The sequence below is a fragment of the Echinops telfairi genome, unplaced genomic scaffold (assembly GCF_000313985.2).
Source record: "Echinops telfairi isolate 266 unplaced genomic scaffold, ASM31398v2 ScPeMD7_2291;HRSCAF=2852, whole genome shotgun sequence".
Taxonomy (NCBI): domain Eukaryota; kingdom Metazoa; phylum Chordata; class Mammalia; order Afrosoricida; family Tenrecidae; genus Echinops; species Echinops telfairi.
Genome location: NW_022106189.1, coordinates 43,934,820 through 43,958,751, shown reverse-complemented (window position 1 = coordinate 43,958,751; position 23,932 = coordinate 43,934,820). Strand labels below are relative to the sequence as shown.

The 23,932-nt window shown below is 47.9% G+C and overlaps 1 protein-coding gene across 1 annotated transcript in view; it reads right to left on the bottom strand.

The window, feature by feature from the left end:
* Positions 1–23,932, bottom strand: part of LOC123522115 (cadherin-13-like) — a 512,433-nt gene that overhangs the window by 286,694 nt on the left and 201,807 nt on the right. Inside the window, exon 2 of the mRNA XM_045293933.1 lies at positions 5,812–5,923. Within this exon, the coding sequence (XP_045149868.1) occupies positions 5,812–5,923 (112 nt within the window). The remainder of the gene's footprint in view (positions 1–5,811; positions 5,924–23,932) is intronic.

Here is a 23,932-nt window from a genome sequence, read left to right as displayed (position 1 = left end):
ATTGACTGCACAGCAGTGAGCTTGGTTTGAGTTGAAATGACCCTAGGAGCCTCGGTTGCACGTGGTTAAAGCACTCTTGTGCTCACTGAAAAGTCGGCAGTTCAAACTTGCCAGTCTCCCCACAAGAAAAAGTTGTCGCAGTCTGCTTCTGCAAAGAGATTGCACCGCCTTGAAAACCCTCTCCTAAGAAAAGAAGGATGTGGTCTCAGGTACTGACCAACATTGTCTTCTCCCCCAAGTTGGGTCTACGTGGAGACTGAATCCTCACCCACACCCACGTGTCCCCCTACATTTCCTGGTCAGTTGTACACTTAGATTGGATACACAGCTGGATGAAGAGTACTCATTGGTGTCGTTCACCCACGTCCCCCAACTATATATTGGTTGAAATCCAAACCCTATTATATGAGATTGTGACCCTGTTTGGAAATAGGGAGCGTCTTTCATTGTGTTCATGAAAACACACTGGAGTAAGGTGGGTCCTAAACCTAATGCCTCCTGAGAGGGGTCTGATGAAACAGGAAATGGACGTGGAGAGCACAGGCACAGGTGGAAGAGACCACGTGAGGGAACATGTACGGGGCACAGAATGATGCCAAGGAAAGGATGGGGTGGTGAACAGGGAAGGGCTCTCCCCAAGAGCTGATGCCCAAATATGGATGGCTAGCTTCCAGAACCGTGAGGCAAAAGATCTCTGTGCTTGAAGGCCACCCCTCTGTGGCAGCATTCGGAGATGAGGGAGAAGGTGAGTAGAAAGGGTACGACGTGTCATCTAGGAGCTGAGGTGGTTAAACAGCTGGAGTGTTGAACCCACACTTTTTCTAGTCCCTCTGTTTGCCAGCCCAGTGACCAGAAGCCACAAGATGGCAGCGCAAAGTTGGGGGGTCCCTGAGCCCCCACCTGGAGGGAAGCCATTTGGAAGAGAGCTCCGCAGAAGAATAGTCTAACCCCAACAAGCAGCAAATAGACGTTTATTGTCTTATATTCCTGGGGCTGTTGATTACAACAGCATATTTTATTTCTACGCAAATAACATGCTTTCCAGGTCTGTTTGCCAGTGGCTCCCTCCACCTAGAAGGGGAGGTATTTTCCTAAGAGCCACTATGTCAGTTGTTAGAAACATGCTGCTGTTCAAAAGAAAGAAGGAAAGAGCGAGAGGAGGCGGAAAGCAGAAAAGAACAGGAGTTAGAATGTCTACAGAAACATCTTCTGGGGAAAGGGGAAGAACCATTGGCCAACTAATACAGAAGGCGTGGGTTATCTGAGTAAAAATCATGGTACTCTAACCTGCCCTATGATCAATACTATACTAAATGTATGAGTATTAGTCTTAACTGCATAGACTATAGGTGATCTCAGCTGTGGCATTTCTGTGTGTGTGTGTGTGTGTGTGTGTGTGTGTGTCTCAAGATGAGTGAACCATGAAGAATAAAAAAGGTACAAAACAAATTATTATCATAGGGTCCCTTTGGGATCCTAGAGGATGGAGATGTAGCCCACTAATGAAGACTCCTGGGTCATGAGCATGTGGTCCCAGATGAGCTTGATGACCAAGGGAGCTCCTATCCGCAGGGCTAGGAAGGTCTAGCTGAGCTGATAAGGGTAGGACACAGTATGTGTTCTGTGACGTTATAAAGGGGCCTTGGTGGTGTTGTCAGGTAAGCATTGGACAGCTAACCACAAGGTGGGTGGTTCAAACGCACCAGCTGCTCCAGGGGAGGGAGATGAGGCGACCTGCTCCCAGAAAGATGTATAGGCCCAAACACCCTATTAAGATCACCAGGAGCTGGAAATGCCTCCAGGGGAGTGGGTGGGCAAGGCTTTCTCACTTGGCATCTCCCCACTCCCATGGGGTGCTGGTCAGTATCATTCTGGAACATGTCTGTCCTCAGGGTCACTGTCAGACTCTAATGGCACCAAGATGGCAGCCAGGGGGATGATATGCTTTCCTTTAGCTGGAGAAGACAGAGCCATCAGCCAGCCTATCCAGGGGCGCTCTTGGCTCAGGAGTCAGGGACCCTGCTGTCGTGCCCTACGCAGTCTCCACTCTAACCCCAAGACCTTGAAAAGACACTTCCTCTCTGAGCTGATTTTCGATTTTCCCTCCCTTCCTCCTGTACGTCTCTTTGCAAAAAAAAAAAAAAAAGGGGGGGTGTGTGTTGGGGGGGTGGATTGGCAATAACTCCATCATCTCAGTTCACCTTTCACAGCTAAGGTGAAGCCAGGAAAGTTTTGCCCACGTTATCTTGAGTGGGGCCCCTACCACACGCTTTGAACGAGAGAGGAAAGAGCCCCCCCTGGCTACATTAGAAGGAACGGTGGAATGCCATGTTTTGATCCTAGCAGCTTGTTGAAAACTGGCCTTTTAAAGAAGAAAGCGGGTGGAGTTCATGGGAAGAAGAGTGGAATAAAGTCTTATTGGGCTGTGAAGAAAGAAGCCTTTAGGAGGAACTGAGGGAAAGATGTATCGGGGTGAAGAGTGAATAAAATATGAAGGAAGCAAAAGCAGTGGAGGGGACCATTACTAACAGTTAAGGGAGAAGAAGGCACGTCATTGAGCATTGAGGAGGGAGACGAAAAAGGATAGAAGGAAATATTACTGTCTGAACAAACAGAGCAGGATATCGTGGGCAGAATAAACATTCCTGGGCACCGGCTAAAACCTGAGGCCAGAGCTGACTGCATATACATGCAGCGCATGAGCAGATAAACTATGCGTGTCAGACCAAGAGACAACACTTTTCAGACAGCTTTATAGAACAGCGAGGAGCGGAGGCATCCATGGATTGATTGTGCTGTGTTTAGACTTTTGACAACACAAAAATTTTCACAATGATAGGAAGCCGGAGCTCTAAGGATTGCAAGGGTTCAAGTGGCAGAAAGCAAACACCACACGGTAAGTGCAAGTGCCCTCAACAGGGCCCCAGACAACACCCTCTCCTGGTGCGTGGGAACAACTGCTGTTGCCTTGCTCTGGATTTGTGTGTCCCTCAGGTCCCTGGCCACGTCCTTCCCTGGGTCTTGGTGGTGATGGTGGTGGTTGTAGGTGTTGTCAAGTCAGCTCCGACTCCCAGTGGCCCTGCGCACAACAGAACACAGCACGACCCAGGCCGCTGCCACCTCACTGCTGTCCTTGCGCTCAAGCCCACTGTTGCAGCCAGCGCCACTGCATCTCCTTGAGGGTCCTCCTTTCTTCATGGGCCAGCTGCTTTACCAAGCACGAGGTCCTTTTTCCAGGGACGGGTCTCTTCAGATTACATGTCCCAAGTACATGAGACAAAGTCTCACCATCCTCGCTTCTGAGGAGCACTCCGGCTGTGCTTTTTTTGAGACAGGATTTTGCTGTTGGTGTTCCTTTGGAAATCCATAGTACCCTCAATCTTCTTCACCGGCACCATAGCGCAAACGCATGAAACACGGTTACAGCCTCTTAACATAACAGAGGCCCATTCCCAAGTGGGATGGTCACTGTACACAACTCAATCCACCAGAAGCATTATCAAAACTGAAAGCTTTCCTTCTCATTGAGACTCTGATAGCTTTATTCACCAGGAGCACTGGTGACACAAAGGGTAAAGTAATCAGCTATTAACCAAGAGGTTAGCGGTTCAAATTTACCAGCCCCCAGTGGGAGGAAGATGAGGCAGTCCACCTCTGGAAAGGTCTACAGCCTTGGAGACATTATGGGACAATTCTGCTCTATTCTCTGGGGTCACTGTGGGTTGGAATTGACCCAATTACAGTAAGTTTATGCTCAGAACCTTTCTCGGAAGGAGGGGTGTTGGTGGAAATTGCCTATCTCTCACAGTACAGAGAAAACAAGACTCAGCATATGCGTGGCTCTGAGATGAACTTGTAATACCTCATCAGATCTGACTCAACCCCTCACCTTGGCAACATGTCTGGACATCTATTTTGCACCGAAAGGAAGATGGTTAGAATTTGCTGACCCTACAACACACACACACACACACACACACACACACACACACACACACACACACACACAAACAGGTTTAAATGCCCTCAACCTCCATATCAGGGACTTTTTCCTGAATGTGCAATCATGGATAATCAACCCGGTTCCATTTAGCTTTTACTAGCTTACACAGAACCAACCACCATAACCCACTTAATTACTTGGGGGATTAAAAAAAAGAAAGCCACAGAGAGACACACGCAAAACTGTGATATTGGAATGTACAGTACGGTCTCGTTTAAATTACAAAGATCCCCCAAAGTATGATTGTTTCCAGCTTCGCAGCGGTGAATTAAAAGCTGTTTGGTGTCGTGAAGATTACAGAAGCAATCACATTTATGGGCCTGCTTTGCATACCAACGCTATTAATTTCCATACTTGGGGTGGCTTCCTATTTCCAAGCATGTTAACATAGATGCCATTTGGGATAATCACTTGGGGGGAGGGGAGAGGTGAGGGAGGAGAGGAGAGGTGAGGAGAGAGAGGAGGACCAGGGACAGGGGAGAAGAGAGAGCAGAGGAGAAGCGTGGAGAGAAGGGAAACGGTGCTCTACAAACCCAGCCCCGTTTGAAATGTATTGATTCTGATAAACACACGAATCAAAAGGCAAGTGAGGGTTCCTGACAGTCTGACCCAGGAGTCACACTCAGGGATCAAATTAACATGGAATCACATATTGGAATTCACTCTCAGTGCGAGCCCCTCACCTTGTCATTACAGACTCTAATTATTGAAATGATTTCATTGGCGTGTAATTGCAGAGGGGGTGCGCATACTGCACCTTGGACAGCTCCCTGCGTAGCCAACATCCTGTCTCCATCAGTGGCTTCCTTCAGCGGCGGCTCACAATGCATTCCAACCACATGGAAAAATGCAATCAAGCGGGGCTCCCCTGAGTCCCAACCCTTTGTCTTGAAACATGACAGCCAGATAGCACAGGTGAGAAGGAGGCTGGCTAGACTAGGAGGCCAACCGGGGTCCATTAGGGCAGGTGAGCAGCCACCTTCTTCCTCCAAGGGACCTAAGAGCATCCTGCCAATCAAATCACTGGTGCCATATGCTCACCCTTCAGGCCAAAGCATTAAACAAGGGGTCTCCAGGGGCTCCAGTGACCCCATTACTTGTCCATCACCCATTCTAGAGGCTTTGCGCCAGAACGTCCGGTGTCATCATAAAGACAAAATAATACAATCTTGACTTTCAAAAAGAGCCAGCGATCATACCCGCAGAACTGAGCGGTGTGCACCGAAAGGAACTCCATTGGAATTGTGTGGGAAGAGATGTGACTCCACAGAACAGTCGGGAACAGTGGGGAAGCTTCCTGAAGGCCATCTTATTAGCTCAGGACGTCCGTGCCTGAAAATTCCCAGATGCCACCATCCCTGGCTCACACCACTGATACTCTGTGTGAGCGCTCCAGGTAGGACGCGCGCCTAGGAACCTCATAGCACGGTTCCAGGTAGGACGCGCAACTAGGAACCTCATAGCACGGTTCTCAGGGGTCTACATAGGGGAGCAGGAGTTCCTTTCAGTGTCACCCTGACATTGGAGATGGCTAAATCTGTCTTTCGGGGGGTAGCTGGTGAATGGCCACCAAGGATAAAATGCTCAAGAGATTGGCACATGGCCCACTGCTCCCCTCAACCCCGGCAAAGCCTTCATCCAAGACCTGCCATCCCGGGTCGAACATCACTGACTGAAGCAACATGATCCTAGAGCTCTTAGAGAAAACCACCTACTGGGACAGGGCCCCAGCCACCAGCCACCAGCCACCGGCGAATGCAAGGACCAGGACGGGTCAGAAAGCGCTGTCCATCAGCGGTGTGACTTACGGTTCAGAATGGACTGGCCCTCGATGAACTCGGCAGGCTGCTCGATGCGAAACACTTTCGGCTGAAACCCGGGAGTGCAGTCCGACTCGTGGGCAGATGTGAGCAGCAGCACCTGCAGAAAGGAAAGCCATCAATCTTTCCACAGCTACTCGTGGGTTTGCCCCGCTCGCTCACTTGCACCAAGTCCGCAACTTTTCGAAACGAGTGGAGGCTTTGCGTTTTGCCTCGCAGACGAAGAGGGGAGGGGGGTGCCCACGACCCGCTTTGACGGGGCAACGCGGCAGCCTGCGAATGGGAACAGCTGCTGCGGTTTCCATGAGGCTGCCGTTAAAGCAACCACTTCGTCAGATTTTTACACCTGCTCACATTCTCCCCATGGCCTCCATGTGTGAAATTTCATTATGCGAACTGTCAATTTCCTATGATGCCGGGCCTGCAATCAAATCCCCTTCTGTGCCCGCCAAGGAGCATTGTCATCTCCCTAGAGAGCGGGGCAGGGACAAGTAGAAGTCACTTCTGACAAGATTCCAGGGCCCACGGGACCGTCATTATCCAATATGGTGGCACGTGTCCCGTGTCACTACTGGACGCCTGCCATGCTGCTGGTCAGAAATCAAGATTGTTTATACGTAAGACACACATTGGATTTTGAAGATGACATACCACAAAACAAGGCAAAAAAAAAGCAACCAAATGAATCATTTTTGCATTGATTACATGTTAACATGGTAATGTTTCACATACTGGGCTAAGTAGATAAATGTGCTATGAAAATTAATTGCACCTGCTTCTCCACACGTTTCTAAATGATGTAATGGAAACATGTTCAAGCTGTAATTGCCTACAAAGGCTTGCTTTAATCCTTCCATATCGCTGGGACACTTCACCTAGAAGTCCACAATGAAGTTAAATGTACTCTAGCCAAAGTTGGTAGGCTTGCCCAGGAAAACGTGAATTTAAAAATATGTGGTAAAAAAGTCATAAGGGTTGATAAGGAAAAAGGTGACACTCTGAAAATTGAGACTACCTCTTTGAACCACCTGTTGATACCGAGAGCCCAGCACAGGCCCTGGCACAGAGGTGCCCTGGGATCATTTTTAAAACGAAAGCCAGCATGTTTTATTCCTGTAGTGGCTCTGGACTGAATTGCTAACCCTCGGGTCAGAGGTTCCAAGTCACAGGCCCACCCAGAGGATAAAGAGGAATCTTTCAGCCCCCTTGGAGTCTTGGAGACCTGACAGGGAAGTTCTACTCTGCCCGGCAGCATTGCTATGTGTCTGCATCTATGTCAATGGATGTGACCTGACGAACACTGTGCCAAATTTGTTAGACGTCTTTTAGAATGAATGGGAATCCCAGGACACTAGCTTGCACTCATGAGGAACCTACACGTGGATCGAGAGGCAGCTGTGCTGACAGCACAAGGGGACACAGCATGGTTTCCAGGCAGGAAAGGTGTGTGTCAGGGTTGCCTCCTCTCACCATACTTATTCCATCTGTACGCTGAGCAGATCATCAGAGAAGCTGGATTAGATGCATCAGGCTGAGAGGAAGGCCGATTAATAACCCACCATATGCAGATGGTACAACGCTGCTTTCTTGCTGCAAGAGAGGAGGGCTTAAAGCACTCCCTGATGAAGATGAAGGACCGCAGCCTTCAGTATTCATTATAACTCAAAGAACAGAAAGCCCAGATCCTCACAACAAGACCAGTAGGTCACATCATGATCAGTGGAGAAAAGATCGATGTTGTCAAGGATTTTGTCTGGCTTAGATGCGCAAGCAGTGCTCATGGAAGCCTTGGCCAAGAGATCAATGGACGAATGCATTGGGTATCTCTGCCAGACCAGACCTCCTCAGAGTGGTAAATAAAAAAAAAAAAGCATGGCGGTTACTTTGAGGCCTACGGTGCACCTGAGCCACGCCATGGTATTTTCAATCACCTCATAAGACTGTAGGGTGGACACTGAATGAGGAAGCCCACAGAAGCATGCATGCATTTGAATTACAGTGCTCGAGAAGAATATATTGAAAGTACCACAGACGGTCAAAAGCACAAACAAATCTGCCTTGGAAAAACTCCATAAAAACAATAAAAAGCCAGAATGCTTTTTGGAGGCAAGGATGATGGGACATTGTCTCCCATACTTTGGGCATGTTGTCAGGAGAGACCAGTCCCTGGAGAAGGCCATCATGCTTGGCAAGGTATTGGGGCAGAGAATAAGAGGAAGACCTTCAATAAGACGGATTGGCCCGGTGGCTGCAACTATGGGTTCAAACATAAGAATAATGTTGAGGATGGCACAGGACTATGCAGGGTTTGTTGTGTTGTAGATAGGGTGGCTATGCGTTGGAATCCACTAGACAGCACCTAATAAGACCAGGGTCTCATTCAATCTCCCTCACAAACCCACAAAGTATGTAGAGGAAGAACTTGCTTAACTGTGCTTTGATTCATTGTGCTTTGCCTATATATATTTCGTAACTCGTTGAAGATTTGTGGCAACCTGCATCAAGCAAGTCTAGGGGAGACACTTTCCCAACAGCCCGCGCTTACTTCCTGTCTCTGTGTCCTGTTTACTCTCACAATAGTTCAAATGTTTTTAACACGCTCTTGCACACTGCACACTGCTGTCAAGTATCCACATCACTCTTCAATACGGTGAGAAAGCAAAAACTGTAGCCGACTCGCTTGATTGCCACATTCACATTAAGGATGGTGGTCTGAACCTGAGCCCACAGTATCTCTGAGGTTTGCCTATTCTCTGAGAAGATGCATGTTCTGACGGAAAGATCCGACACTCCAGAGTTACCCAATCACAGAGTTACCCAATCACAAGGGAGGAGGCAGGATTTGAACACAGGTTGAAGTATCTTCTCATTTATTCACTGTTCTCCAATGGCCAAGCCTTCCAGATGGAGACATGCCTTAGTACGTCCTTGGTAAAGATTACTCTCTGAAATCTAAGGAAGCTGTTTCACCTAAGGATGGATCAGGTTGGGGTATGGCTGGGGGGACTTGGGAAAATGGGAAGTTAATAATAATGAGTGCCAGACAGAGGGAAATGTTCTAAAATGGATTGTGGTGATACAACTCTTCTTGATATGATTGAACTGTGTGAGATGTGCCAATAAAGCTTTAGAGAAAGCATGGTAAAGAGCAGCTCCTGGCGCAGTGTTCTACCCATAGGTGCTGAGCCGCTGCACACACAGCCGAAGTCTCTGGCTTCTCGGTGGGATAACACGGTCCCCCCTAATCTTCATGTGGAGCAAAGCCCCAGGTGTCCACCATGGTAGCTCATCTCTCATGAGCAGCTTCTCTTTCCTCATCCTCAACAGATATTTCCTGATACCAGTCCCCTCTCAAAACTCTTACACTTTAGTATCAGCTTTTGGGAATGTAAGATTGAGATGCCAAAACTTACACTTCCGGCAACTGCATAAAAAACGATCTGAGAAAACTCACTATCATTTCCACCAGAGACCCCAAGGGAAAGCAGGGAAGGTTGGAAGCTATGCTACTGGGATTCCTCTCTAAATACCGAACTCAGGGAGTAGAATTGTGACTCGCGGTGGTCCTCTAGGACAGAGGAGAACTGCCCCATGGAGTTCCCAAGACTGTAAGTCAGTACAGAATCCGACTGCCTCATCTTTCTCCCAAGGAGTGACTGGTGGGTTTGAACTAGCGGTGTTTCAGTTAGCAGATCTGAGCATAACCATTGTGCCTCCTCCTCCTCCTCCTCCTCCTCCTCTAAACACCCAAACTCTGAAGTGCACTGACTCCTGAGGATGAGAGCAAGAGCCCATATGGGGAGGGTCACGCGTGGCCAGTCTTGGAAATGAGCGAGATGGCAGTCACAACCTCATTTCTGACATTGTCATTCGCAGATCAAATGGGGAAAGAATGCCAGCACCTGTGCTGATTGGCTTGTGACACACGCCCTTGTCCCAGTAACAGGTTCTGGCCAGAGGACCTCATGATGCCATCATGCTGGCATCCCAGGTGGCACATCTCTAGAAAGCACAACACTCTATTGGCAATTTCCCAAGTGGAAAATCTATAACTGGCCAATGCTAATTCATGTAAACAGCTGATTTTCAAAGGTTGCCTCCAGGCTCTCCGGGCCTCCAATTACACCCTCACCTCCTACTTGACTAATTCTGCCCTCAGGTCCTGGGTCAGTAAACCCTTCAGTGCATAATTACTCCTGGAGAGGACATTTCTCCAAGGACACGGACTGGAAGGACCCTGGCTAGAGAGCACTGTTGGAAATGAAGACTCGTTGTGTCTACTCTATAGGTGAGCAAGGTCAAGGCCTCCTCACCCATCCATATGCAGCTCAGTCTTGCCCTGACTCCCTGGAGGGATCTACTAGGGATTCCTCCTGAATCGTCCAGGAAAAATAAACCTTTCCCACGTCCAGACAGGCCCTGGGGCAACATGGGATTGCTGGGAGGGCAGCCCAGGGCTCAGTCAGTTTTCGGTCAAAATTTCTTGGGTCATTTCTTCCACTCCTCAAACTTCAGGCTAAATGATTTCTAACCTAAAAGTCTGGGGTGCCCTCTTTCAAATGTGTGGCTTACTGATGTAGGAACTAGTCAAATTATCCACTTACTCACTCATCCAAGCACTCATGTGTCCATTCCTAAAGAGTTGATTAAAATCCTAGGATGCAGTGATCACTTTGCAAGGCTCTGCCCCAAAGCTTAAAGAACCAAAACACCCTATAAGCAAATGTGGTGAAGAAAGCTGATGGTACCCGGCTATCAAAAGATATAGCATCTGGGGTCTTAAAGGCTTGAAAATAAACAAGCTGAGAAGCAACAAAGTCCACATGGGTGAAGCACACCACCCTGTGCAATCATGAGGTGTCGATAGGATCAGGTATCAGGCATCAAAGATCCAGAGCAAAAAATCATTATCTTTGTGAATGAGGGGGAGTGCAGAGTGGAGACCCAAAGTCCATCTGTTGGCAACTGGACATCCCCTTACAGAAGAATCGCAGGGAGGAGACGAGCCAGTCAGGGTGCAGTATAGCACCGATTAAACATACAACTTTCCTCTAGTTCTTTAATGCTTCCCCCACCTTCCAACTATCATGACCCCAATTCTACCTTACAAATTTGGCTAGACCAGAGCATGTACATGGGTACAGATATGAGATTCAAACATGGGGAATCCAGGTTAGATAAACCCCTCAGGACCAATATTGAAAGTAGCCATACCAGGAGGGTAAGGGGAAGGTGGGGGGAAATAGAGGGAACCGATCACAATGATATACCTATAACCCCCTCCTAGGGGGATGGACAACAGAAAAATGGGTGAAAGGAGACATCAGTCAGTGTAAGACATGAAAAATAATAGTAACTTAAAAATTATCAAATTATTATGAAGTTTGCGAAGGAGGGAAGGGGGGAGGGGGGAAATGAGCTGATACCAAGGGCTCAAGTAGAAAGAAAAGGTTTTGAAAGTGATAATGGCAAAAAATGTACAAATGTGCTTGACACAATGGATGGATGGATGGATGGGTTGTGACAAGAGTTGTATGAGCCCACAATAAAATGATTAAAAAACAAAACAAAATCCCCATTGTCTTTGAGTGGATTCCAACTCACAGCAACCACAAGGGACACAATGTGGCACTGCACCAGAGTGCTGTCAGGTTGTCCATCTTTACAGGAAGAGATGGCCACATCTTTCTCCCACAGTTGGCTGGTGAGTTCGGACCATCAGCCTTTTGGGTGGCAGGTGAGCTCCTCGCCACTGTGCCTCCAGGGCGCCTTATGCACACAGAGAAGCATCTTACAGTTGTAGTTCAAAGCACACACTCTAAAACCCTAGTACGCCGGAGAAATCCTAGCTCAGCCAGTCACTGGCAGCACAACTGCCATTTTCATGGCCATGGTGGGGCTCAGACCTCTCATCCTGGAAAACATGGGCCATAAGACATACAGTGAGTAGATTCAATCAAACAACGTATGTAAAACAATGGGAACAGTGCCACACAGGATAGGTGGTCAGTAATGAACTGTTTGAACCATGGCCCAACAAAGAGAGAGAGGCTTTGACCACCTAATGCACAGGAGAACCCACATGGAAGACCACCAGGATGGAGGATGCTGGTTTCTTTGTGGTGCGCTGCCATTAAGTCACCCCTCTACTCATGGTAACCTCACACCCACCAGGAAGAAAAGCTACTGCCCACACCCTTCCCAATATGGGTTGCAGATTAAGCCCCTCTCATCCTGGGGCTTTCATTTTGGTGTGTGACTTTTTATTATCATTTGAATTGCCCTGATAGTGTAATGGGTTCTGAGATGATCTGTCAACCGCAAGGCTAACAATTCAAACCCACCAGCTTCCACTTGGGAGAAAAATGAAGCTTTCCACTCCCGTTCCTATCTACCACTGGGAACACCCATAGGGGCGGTTCTCCTCTGTCCTACAGGGTTGCTAGGAGCCAGAATTAATTCAACAGCAATGAGAGACACTGTGATTTAGGAGACATTTCACAGAGCAAATTGATTTAACATGAACAATTCATACCCATTTTGTTTCCTGATATTGATCGCCATTCCCACAATGGAGTGGCCCCCTTCCCACTTGCTCCCTGTGCTTCCCGTTTCCCTCCATCCTTCTTTCCTATCCCTGCCCACTTCCTGCACAGACACCACCCTTCTGACCGCGTGCAGCTGATGGCTCTTAGGAGAGTGCACCTTGCTTATTGTTTGGATGGTCTCGGTTGATTTCTAGAATTAGACCAGCAGGCCTTTCTTCCTACACCTGAAGCTCTGCTGACACCTGTCCAACATCATGGCAAGGGCAAATGAGAAGCACAGGCTGAGATTCAGACTCTGGTCTACCACAGGAAGCAGATGAAGAGCCTAGGAAAGATGGATTGACACAGTGGCTGCAACAATGGGCTCAAACATCAGGACACCTTTGAGCATGGTGTAGGACGGGGCAGAGTTTCTTTCGTTCTGTTATAGATAGGGCCACCATGAGTACGAACCAACTTGATGGCACCTAACCACCACCATAGGGAAGGGAAGACTTCGGCCACTGAACCACCCCTGCCCTGCAGGTATCTTAACAAGATCACTGCCATCAAGTCTGTTCTGAGTCATAGCACCCTCATAGACAGAACTGCCCCTGTAGGTTTGCAGAGCTGTAAATCTCTATGGGAGCAGTAAGCTTTCTTGCTCAGAGTGACTAGTAGTTTTGAATGGCTGACCTCTGGATTTGCTGTCCAGTGCATGTCACCATACCTCCTCAGAGGTATCTTAACCCAAACAAACCAAAACAAAGTGAAACACGAGCCCACAATTCCAACCCATAGCGACTCTATAGACAGGGCAGAACTGACCCTGTGGGTTTCTGAGGCCGGCACTCTTCACAGGAGTAGAAGGGAACCCATCAAAGCCAGGATGCAGTCATCTCGCTTAGGGGCATCAGGGAAAGCAAGCTCACACCCTGAGCCCTTCTCCTAGGTCACAGAGACCAGCGAGAATTGTTTGGTGAAGCAAAGGAGAATATCAGCTCTACCTTTGGACCAATATTCTCCGCTTTCCCGTGAATTCCTTTTGGCATCTCTGGGTTTTACATAATGTCTCCAAAAAGACCAAACTGGGCTGAAAAAATGAAACAGACAAATTCTGATCTTCTAAAAAAGCTATCAAACAAACAAAATTTGTATGTGTTTTTGCTAAGTATATTTTCTAGAACAATGACACGATTAATAATATTTAGAATAAAAATGTTTTGATAGTCAATCTCAGTGAAAGCATTCTCATTTCCATTCATTTCCCTCAACTTTCTAGCAAAGCTAAAAACTGAATCTACTTGCTCGGATCAATGTAACACAGGGACCAACTCTTCAAGGTTAGTGGCACTAAGAGGGGTGGTAGATCTGGAGGCATATCTCTCATTGCTGGAAGGCTTTATTCTTGGATGTGACTCCCTAACTAGGAAAGTTCCTTCTCCAGCATCTTCAAAAGACAGCAAGCACTGTTACTAGACAACACTTCCCTCATCTTCCTTAACCTGTCCAGAATATACGATGTGAGCATTAGTCTTGACGATGAGTGGTCCCCTGTGTGGTTCTTTATGCGTTAGCTTGCACCTCCTCAACACTAGGAAGCTGATGCATCTTTGAGAGATCAGCAAAGAACAAATGTTCGGATCACCCAAGGGTTTCCCTCATTTGAGAATTACAAGTAGGCAGCTTATAAAGACAGATGTGTCTTTCACACAGATGCTCACCACATGATGACTCAATACGAATTCTGGGTCTACCAGTTGCCAGCTGGGGAACCTCAAGGAAGGAGCCTTCTGCGTCTCAGTTTTCTCAGATATAAAATGGGAACAATGATGGGATTCTAGAGGGTAATATGAGGATTAAGCCAGTTAATTATTGTAAAGAGACCCAAGTAGTACCCAGCCCATAGTAAACTGTTCAACAAATGCTTGCTGTGAGTTTTATGGGGAGCCCTGCTGGCACTATCGGGTAAGCCTTGGACTGCTGACCACTGGGTTAGCATTTCAGATCTATTAGCCACTCTGTGGGCTTTCCTAAAGATGTATAGCCTTTAGGTGACCCTAAAGAAGCACAGTCTCCGAAACCCTAAGCAGAGTCACTATGAGTCTGATGGACTCGACAGTAGTGGGGTTAATTGCTTCGTTCAAGGGTTCCTGGTGACAACGTAATTAAGAGGTTGTTTGCTAACCCAAAAGTGGGTGGTTTGAACCCTCGGGTTTGTCCTTAGGGAAAAGAGGAGGTAGTCTGCTTCTGCAAAAATGTAAAGCCGCAGAAACCCTATATAGGGTTACTTTCAGTTGAAATCAAAGAGATGACAGTGGTTTGATGTGTCTGTGTGAGCGTGAGGCTTAATTACTATTATTATTGTTATTTCATGCTTCATGCTTAAACTAGTAAACATGATTTACTGATACCCCCAAGAGTAGATATTGACAAATAATCATCACCACATTGCTTTGTTTGCTGCTATATAACCGCTTAGTGGATAGAAATTAGATGTCAAGCAAGATGCAAAGGGAAGGAGAGGGGTGGGGGTAAACTGAGTCAGAGAAGCCACAGTCAGCAGGAGTTGGCATTTTGGGATCGGCCTCAGGGACACCTGGTGCCTGTGCTGGGCTGAGCTGTGATGCACTTCCTAGATACCTCAAATCCCTTTGAGGTGGCTTCCCAGAGTCTCATCCTCCCACAGGGGAACCACCACCTTAATACCCGATGTGGTAGTTATGTAATCTAATGCCAACTTGAGACTATTAAGAGTGAAGGGGTGGAATTTGACCTGTCAATCAGGTAACTGCTTGATTACCTCATTTGGAGGCACTTAGGAGATAAACAGCTTGCTGGAGGTGGGACACACATACTCTGCTTCATATTCCTGAAGACAAGACACATGAAGACTCTAAAGCCCTGGAGCTAGAGGAGCCATGTGGAGACCCACGCCAGTGCTAAAATGCTTCCACTGCCACTGGATCCATAAGGCTTTCCACCTACTGGCCTGTGATATTCCTGCATTCAGTGTCATAGTATGTGCTGTGTGAGTCTGAAGAATTTATAGACTGGTAACAGACATACGGACTAATATCAGACTTATGGACTTTACCTTGACTGGGCTGGGATGTTTTCTTAATGTGTAATTTCTCTTTGATATAAAGTTCTCTCTTACACACATATCAGTGTCTCTGGATTTGTTTCTCTAGTCTACCCAGACTAATACACCCCACATGTGGAATAAGCCTTCACACCACCCTTCGCCATGCATGGTTCTCCTTGGAATTTCTAGTTCATGTCATCTCTCCAGAACTCTGTTCTTCGTGTATATGCTTCTCCTGACAGGGGCTGACTCAAGAATGTACTCAGAGAAAGGGTTCAATTCCCCTACAATCCAGAGACGGCCACGTGACATTGCATGGGGAGATGGCAGTCAGCAGATCTGGTTGGCTTAGCCAGAGAAGTCTTCCATCAAGGTTAGAGGGCCGTGGTAGAGAGGGTACACCTTTCTGAGGGCTCCTTGTCGCAGCCTCTCCTGTACAGATGCTTTGGCTCACCTCCCTTGGGGATGCACCTGGAAATCTGAATTTGCAACCTCTGCTTTAGACGTTGGCAATTTTTGCTCTTTGAGTTAAGAGTGCTCTATGCTGTGGAATCCTGCCTCTCTGTGGCAATGGCCTTGATGCTCTTGTGCTTCTTTTACCAGTACAGTGACTTTGGCCACAGGACTAAATACAAGCCAATAGAATGGGGGGTGGGGAGGGCCCTGAGTGGGAGATTTTCAACCCCTGCAAACTCCTGAGCATTTTTCACACCTATCCACACAAACAGGATGTAAAAAAAGGACATCCAAAATGGTGACATCATCCAGCAGAAAGAGTCCAGAGCCCGATCATTGCCACCCTTCGTGCAGGCACCCAGGAGAGCCATCCAACACCAAGGGCTCTGTTACATGGTTGGGGTCTGGGGTTGTTTGTTACAGCTGCTCAGCCTCCTGACAATGCAACAAGGGCAGAGGGACTTCCAATCAGTAATGTCACAGTGATGTCACAGTGGGGCCAGGGGGAAATAACAGAACGGAGGGAGACCTGAATGTAGCTGTGCTAGAAGCAAACATAAAATGAAAGAGAGAAACTTCTTGCCCCCAAATAACCGTCCCCACAGGCTGGGAACAACCTCGGATCTCATTCTCTCTTAAGCCAGCTCCACAGGGATCCTCTTCCAAAGCAATTGGCCCGCGCCCCTTGGCTCCGTGCCCTTTGCCTTCACTGACTAGCTCTTGCTTCTTCTCTTATGTTTGCTACTGGAGTGGGTGGACCGTGGCTTTTCTCACCACAAAACACCTCTGGTTTATTCTTGTCAAAGTCTGCCTGTTGGAATCAACTTGGAGGGTCTTAAATGGGCCTGGAAGAAAAGCTCCTATCTGTGGCTTACAGGGTAGAAAAATGTTAACAGCAATGTAATGTGACTGATTCTTTATCCTGCCAGGGATAGAGAATCCAGGGTCCTGATGTGTTTATAAATGCTCACTGCAGACTGGGGAGGCATAGTGGAATCAAATACTAGAAAGACACACACATGCGCATGTGCGTGCGGTCCACATGCACACACACACACACACACACACACACACACTGGTGTCTTCGCTGTGAGTAGAATCAGATGGCATCCACACTGCCCTTGAGTCTAACCTGCTGAAAATGTTAAGGAACATAAAACACCTGCCATCTTCCCGGTGGGGAATGGATCCCTTAGGAATGATTTTGCGATTCCTGGGAAGGCACACAGAAGAAAGCTTCTGGTTTGATGAGTCTTGTTGCTTCTATACACCATTTGAAAACAACAACAGAGACCTTCTTTCTAATGTAATAACAAACAACAGAAGCCAAAGGAACAAAAGGCATTGCAAGTGAGTTGATGCAGCGCTTCAATAGGACAGAGTAGTAGAAATCATAGAGTTTCCAAGTGTGTAAATATTTACAGAAGCAGACTGACACAAATTCTCCTGAGAAGTGGAGGGTGGGTTTGAACCCTTGACCTTCTAATTAGCATCAGAGCCCTTAACCACTAGGCCAGCAGGTCTTTTGCTATGCAGCATCCTTTCTTCAAATTGTGGAAGGGGAAGAGTCATCTATCAGGTATCTGGCATCAGGTATCTTGTATCTATCTACAGTCTGGGATAAAATTCTGGAATGGTCATTTATCTGGTATCTGGTATCAGGTACCCACACCCTGGGATCAAATTCTGACTTTCTTGCCATCTCTCAGAGTTTTGGCAATTGACCAACTGCCTAATCTATGCTCCCTTTGGTGGAATGACCCATGACTGTCTACAGCATATACTTACTGGGAGGTGTTCGTGAGGTTATATGGAGAGTAGGGCTCTCCACTGAGGAAGCCCTGGCTACTAGACATGTCCACATGCCCAGAGTTTGTGGATGTGGTAGGGGAATTATGGGTACAGATAGAATTAAGGGCAAAAGAGGAATTAAGTTTCCAAAGATGATCATCCCTGTTATTTTCCATCACCTCTTAGGCATGTGAAAGCTGGATGCTGACTGCCAAAGCCCACAGAAGGTTGGATGCAGTTGAATTATTGCTCTGGCCAAGAATAGGGAAAGCTCCATGGACTGCTGGAAGAACACACAAATCCGTTTTTGGAAGAATGGAGCATGCTCCTTGGAAGGGAGAGTGGTGAGCTTTTTGTCTCATGCACTTCGAACCTGTTACTAGGAGAAACCAATTCCTGGGGAAAGAGATCATGCGTGGGAGAGTGGAAGGACAATGAGAGAGAAGAAGGCTGTGATGAGATGGATGGACACAGCGGCTGCAATAAGAGGCTCCCACATAACAACAGTTGGGAGGCGGGGGAAGGTGTCCTTCCGTTGTACCTACGGCCACTAAGAGGAAGAACTGACTTGCTGGCACCTGACAATGACACTACCAACAAGACCCTGCTGGAATATCGGGTGGGTCCCACATGATCATGCGGTTCCTTAAAAATGGAAGAGGATGGATGACAGAGGTGCCGAAAGAAATGGGTGGACAGGGACAGAGTTCAGAGTGATCCTGTGTGTGAAGAGAGGGTGACTTTGATGCTGGAAGGGAGCTTCCCGTGAGTGAGGACTGTTTGCAACAATAAGCCCAACAATCATCCGCAGCCCCACTGGCTGAGGGGGCGTAACAAATTAACATAAACGAAAGTGTTCAGGACAGACGCTGGGACATAGTAGGTGGCAAGTTTGTCTGACATACTTTGAACGTATTGTCAGGAGAGGCGAGTCCCTGAAGAAGGACGTCATGCTTGGTCAAGCGGAGGGGCAGCCCAGAAGAGGAAGGCCCTCATGAGAGGGACGGACACAATGGCTGGAACAAGGGGCTCAGGCCGGGGACAATGGTGAGGAGGGCGCAGGACCTTGCGGTGTTTCCTTCTGCTGTGCATTGGGGCCTTGCGGGTCAGAGCCGACTCAGTGGCGCCTAACACCAACAGGCGAAGACCAAGCTCACCAGCCGTGTCCTGGCTCACCTCGGTGAAAATCAGTTTCTGTGTCAATGGAAGGGACTCTCCTCTGCTGGGATTCTTAGCTTAACCAACTAGGCTCTAGTTCACTATGCAGAGAGACGGGGGAAGCCCTTGTGTATGGGCTCCAGGTTAGGAAGATGTGGCTCGCTGCCCTTAGCAGGAAATCGACTCTGTGCCCGCCCTCCAGTTAGAGGGACTACTGTCTGCTGATAAAACCCTGGTGAGTAAATTAATGGCATCGGCTGTCAGGCCAGACCAGTTTCTGAGTGTCAGGCAAAGTCAGAAGTCCACTTGGGAGACTCTTGCTAATCCCAGGAAGTTGAATTCATCAACTCCTAGATATTGACAATGTGCCAAGCAAGGGCAGTGTGGCTGCACAGGTGGAATTCTCCCTTTCCACGAGGGAGATCCAGGTTCCATTCTAGGCCAATGAGCCTCCTGGGCAGCCACCACACCCTGGGGGCTGGGGCCTTGCCAGGTGCTGTACAGGCTTCTGCAGAACTCCCAGACTAAGGCGAACTAGGAAGAAAGTGCTGATAATCAGGGAAAGAAAGCTCTTTGGATTGTTGTTGTTCCTGGTAGGTGCTGTCCCGTCATCGGTCCTGACTCTAAGAGACCTGATGGACAACAGAATAAAACCCGCCTGGTCTTGCACCATCCTCACGACAGCGATGGCTGAGCCCATGAATGCAGCTACTGTGTCCGTCTACCTTGTTGAAAATCCTCCGACGTTTCACTCATTTTCTGCTTTACCAACCATGGTGTCCTCGCACAAGGACCCCGCTCTCCCGATGACACATCCAACGTATGTGAGACAGAATCTCACCATCCTTGCGTCGAAGGAGCATTCTGGCTGTACTTCTTCCAAGACAGATCTGTCTGTTCTTTCGGCAGTCCACGGTGCTTCCAATAGTCTTCCCCGGCACCATAATGCAACACATCGATTCTCCTTCAGTCTTCTTCATTCAAGGCCCAACTTTCACGTGCGTATGAGGCCATGGAAACCACCACGGTTTGGATCAGGTGCACTTTCTTTTTCAAAGTAATAGCAATCCAATTCGCAACTGATGGGGAGGATGGCACAGGACCAGGCAGCCCTGCTCCATTGTGCACGGGGTGGCCATGGGCCTGGGTCCGTACTTGTTACCACTCACAATGAAAACAATCATATTCCCAACACTGGAAGCCTTGTTTATATGCACACGGAGCCTTGACTCCCTGGACACAACAGGTGGAATACACGTGGGGTTTGAGATCAGTGACAGCTGCCTTCATGCTGTCCCCAAGCAGCCTCTGGTCCTGGCCACAGCTGCAGAGGACAGTGCCCCATAAGCCCACCTCAGCTTCTGTGTATGCCGCTCCACTATCTGGATGTGAAGGCCAGTGGCGTTGGAACATGTTGTCAAGTTAACCCTCACAAGGAAAGCCTTCCATTTGTGAGGATAGGGCTGCTTCCTGGTGGGTGGACCCCGGCATGTCCATAGCAGTGAAGGCCATCACTCCTTGCTCCCCATCACGCCCCTCCCTGCTTCACTCTCCTGCCCCTGACATCTGTGTCCAAACAGAACTCTCTGTACCTAGTCCCCTCTCAGATTTCAGGGAGGCCCGAATTAAGGCATATCCAGGGTATTCATTGCTGATGGTCACTGATAGAAATTTCCACTTAGCACTGACACAATAAGCCTTGGTGGTGCTGTCAGTTAGGCATCAGGCAGCTTACCCCAAAGCCAGCAGTTCAAACCTATCAGCCTCGCCTAAGAAGGAAGCTGAGGCAGTCTGCTGCTATCAAAATTTAGTCTCAGAAACCCTATTTAGGGGTCGCTATGAATTGGAATCAATTCAATGGCAGTGGGATTTAGGGGTGTTAGTCAAACACAATGTATATTGATAGCCTACATTCTGGACATCAGAAGTTAACAAATGGGTCCAGAGGGCTGCTTTTCCTTCAGAGGGTCCTAGAGGAGAATTGGTTTCCTCTTACTTTGGGTTTCTGGACGCCATCTAAGGAGCCCTGGTGGCATAATGGTTACACGCTGGGCTGCTAACCGCAAGGTCCACAGTTCAAAGCCACTAGTTGCTCCTCAGGAGAAATATGAGACTTTCTGCTCCCGTGAGGCGCTACAGAACTCACAAGAGCAGGTCTACCCTATCCTATAGGGTAGCTGTGAGTCCGTATTGAATCAGTGGTACTGAGTGAGGAGGTCCCCTGCATGCTTTGGCTCATGACCTCCTATCTCTAGTTTCAAAGCCAGCAATATAGCAACTTTAATCTCTGCCTCTCTGCCTCCTTCCCCATATGGCCTCTGTCTGTAATTCTTCTTCCTACCTTGAACAGCACCATGGTTACCTAGGGCTGCCAAATAACCGATGTCCTATCGCAACATCCTTTAATGACCGTATTTCTTTGGGCAAAAAAGAACACAGTCCGTGCTTTGGGGCCAACCACAAACCCCCAGCGGTATTCTCATAAGCTCGCTGAGCACTGAGAACATGCCAGCCCACTAGGAAACGCACAAACTCATGGCTTCACTTACGGCAATCTGATAAGGCTCTTGTGAAGAACTGTTGAGCTCACTTTGCACTACAATAAGCAGCTCCTATACAAACAAGTGCACAGTTTCCATGGGTTGCTGCCTCTATAATTGCTGGGAGACTACCACGCTCCATCCATGATTACCCAGTGAGGACCACAAGCCGGATGTTGAAGAAGACAAAGAGAACCCAAAACAATATGAATTGTCTGTCAGTGAAAAGGACTGATACATGAGGGGAAAATTAACTTGTGGACATGTAATGAGACATGTGCAGCACAGCGATGCGTGTGCATCTCTGCCAGGATTGTTGTACCGACATCCCTAAGGTATGTACCTTACATGTGTGTGGACTTACATGTTCCTGGGTGCTTTATTTGCAGGGGGTGGTGGTGGAGGTATTAGAATGCAGTAGTCACACCTGTAAGTCCCATGGACCCTAGAAAATAGCACTCATAGGTTAGTATGTGTTCATTTGGGGAGGAGGGGGTGTATTATTATTCAGCCTACCCGATGCCAAAAGTAGCTTATATAAAGGTGGCGTAAAGTGGTCTGGCAAATAGAATTTTACTTCAAAATGCCCAAGAAGAATTCTCCCCGTGATCATCCAATTTCCTGATAATGTTTACCCGCGGATTCAGGATAATCTCAACCCAGACTGCCCCGTCAGTCGACAGCTCAGAGCCCCCGCCTCCCGCTGCTTCTTGTATCAACTGCACAACTAGATGGTGACCTTTTCTTGCTTAAAAATAATGATCAGATCCTGCCCGGCCTTGTTGTGAAGTGGAACATTTTACTCTAACTATTCAACTCAACACTTTCTTCTCTGCCAGATAGGAGACAGGATGTCAGACTCGTCATCACACGGGGAAGTTTTTTTTTTATTAATTATCTTCCAGAGGCAGAGTCTCTTTTGTTGTTGTAATTTATTTTTTCACACCAGGAAAATTCTGCCATTGAGCTAAACGTCTATCTTCTTCAATTGTTTGGTTTGGAGAGGGTTTTTTGGTGTTTGTTTTCTTTCTTCTTTCTTTCTGCTAAAAGGTCCTCGCTCAGACAGACTCCAGAAGAAGGGAAATAAACCAAGCACAAATTGGTGTTGAAGGCCAGGGGTTGACTCTGTTCAGTGGAACCATGCAGCCTCCCCTAGGACTGAGTGAAGAAGAAGATGCATCCTTTTCTCGGAGATCTAACCATATCACGTACCGTGAAAACACAAAATTCTCCCACAGGCTTGGTTGCTTGAATCAGAAGGAATTTGAATGGCAGTCTGCGTGGAGTTGCCCAATACCAAGTAGCCTTAACCCGGAGGACTGAGCGCCCAGCACATGTGCCAGTGACAAGACACAAACAAATCGGTAAGACCAGATCCCTACCTTCGAGGGACGCAGAGCATGATGGGAAAGACCGCCATGAAAATACACACTCTTCATAAGCAATTACAAGACGTACAGATGGAAAAAGTGATCTCGCGGAACTAGCAAAACAGAGACACACCGAATGAGCTCAAGGGTAGAGGGAGGAGAGTCAGAGCAGTGGAGAAAACCCTGTCTTAGACCGCACAATGGTGCATTGGTTGAGCAATGGGAAGGTTGGGGGTTCAAATCCAACCAGTTGCTCTGCAGGAGACAGACATGGCCCCTTGTTTGCAGGAAGATTGTAGCCAGTAGAACCTGTGCGGGCAGTTCTCTTCTGTCACCCTGTCATTCACTGCTATGGAGCTGATTCCGACTCACAGGGACCCCACAAAGGGTTTCTGAGTCCTGCTGATGTGGGAGTTATTGGGTTTCTAACTGTGAGGTAAGCAGTTCGGAACCTTCAGCCACTCTGAGGGAGAAAGAGCGGCTTTCCACTATAAAGAGGGATAGCCTTAGAAACTCTCATGGGGGGTTCTACCTTGTCCTTTAGGATCGCCGTGAGTCTGTGTCAACTTGATGGCAGTGAGCGGGTGGAGGTTAGAGACCTTTATGGAAACAAATAGCCTCAACTTTCTCCAGCATGGGGTGGTCATAAGCCAGAATCAAGTTGATGGCATCCAAGAGACCGTACGCCAAGCCAGTTTCATTCTGCCCTCGTATTTTCATGTTTTATGCTGAAGATGATGCCCAGAAGGGTGAGTTTTGACTCAAGAGCTACAAACCTGAGGTCCTGCATCAACTTGAACTTCCTCTTCAGGGAAGCTACAGGATCGTGCAGAAGGGCCCAGATGGGTGACAACTGGACGGCCCTGATGGCTAGGGAAAATCCAGGAAAGTGCTAGCAATGCCATTTATTTTTAAAAGACATGACTTTTTGAGAAAATTAGGTCAAGAAGAATGACATAGTTTAATATGCAACTCCTTTGGCTCTTGGCTCTTTCATCGCTGCAGAGTAGAGAGGTGACATCTAAACGGAGTACACAGTGGAGACTTGGATATTCCAAGAGAAGTGAGAGCCTTCCCACCGTGAAGAGCACCCAGCACGGTCTAGCTCCCTGGGGAAGGAAAGGCCCTGCATTTTGCATTATTGCTGTTGGTGCTAGGGGCCATCGAGTCGGTTCCAAC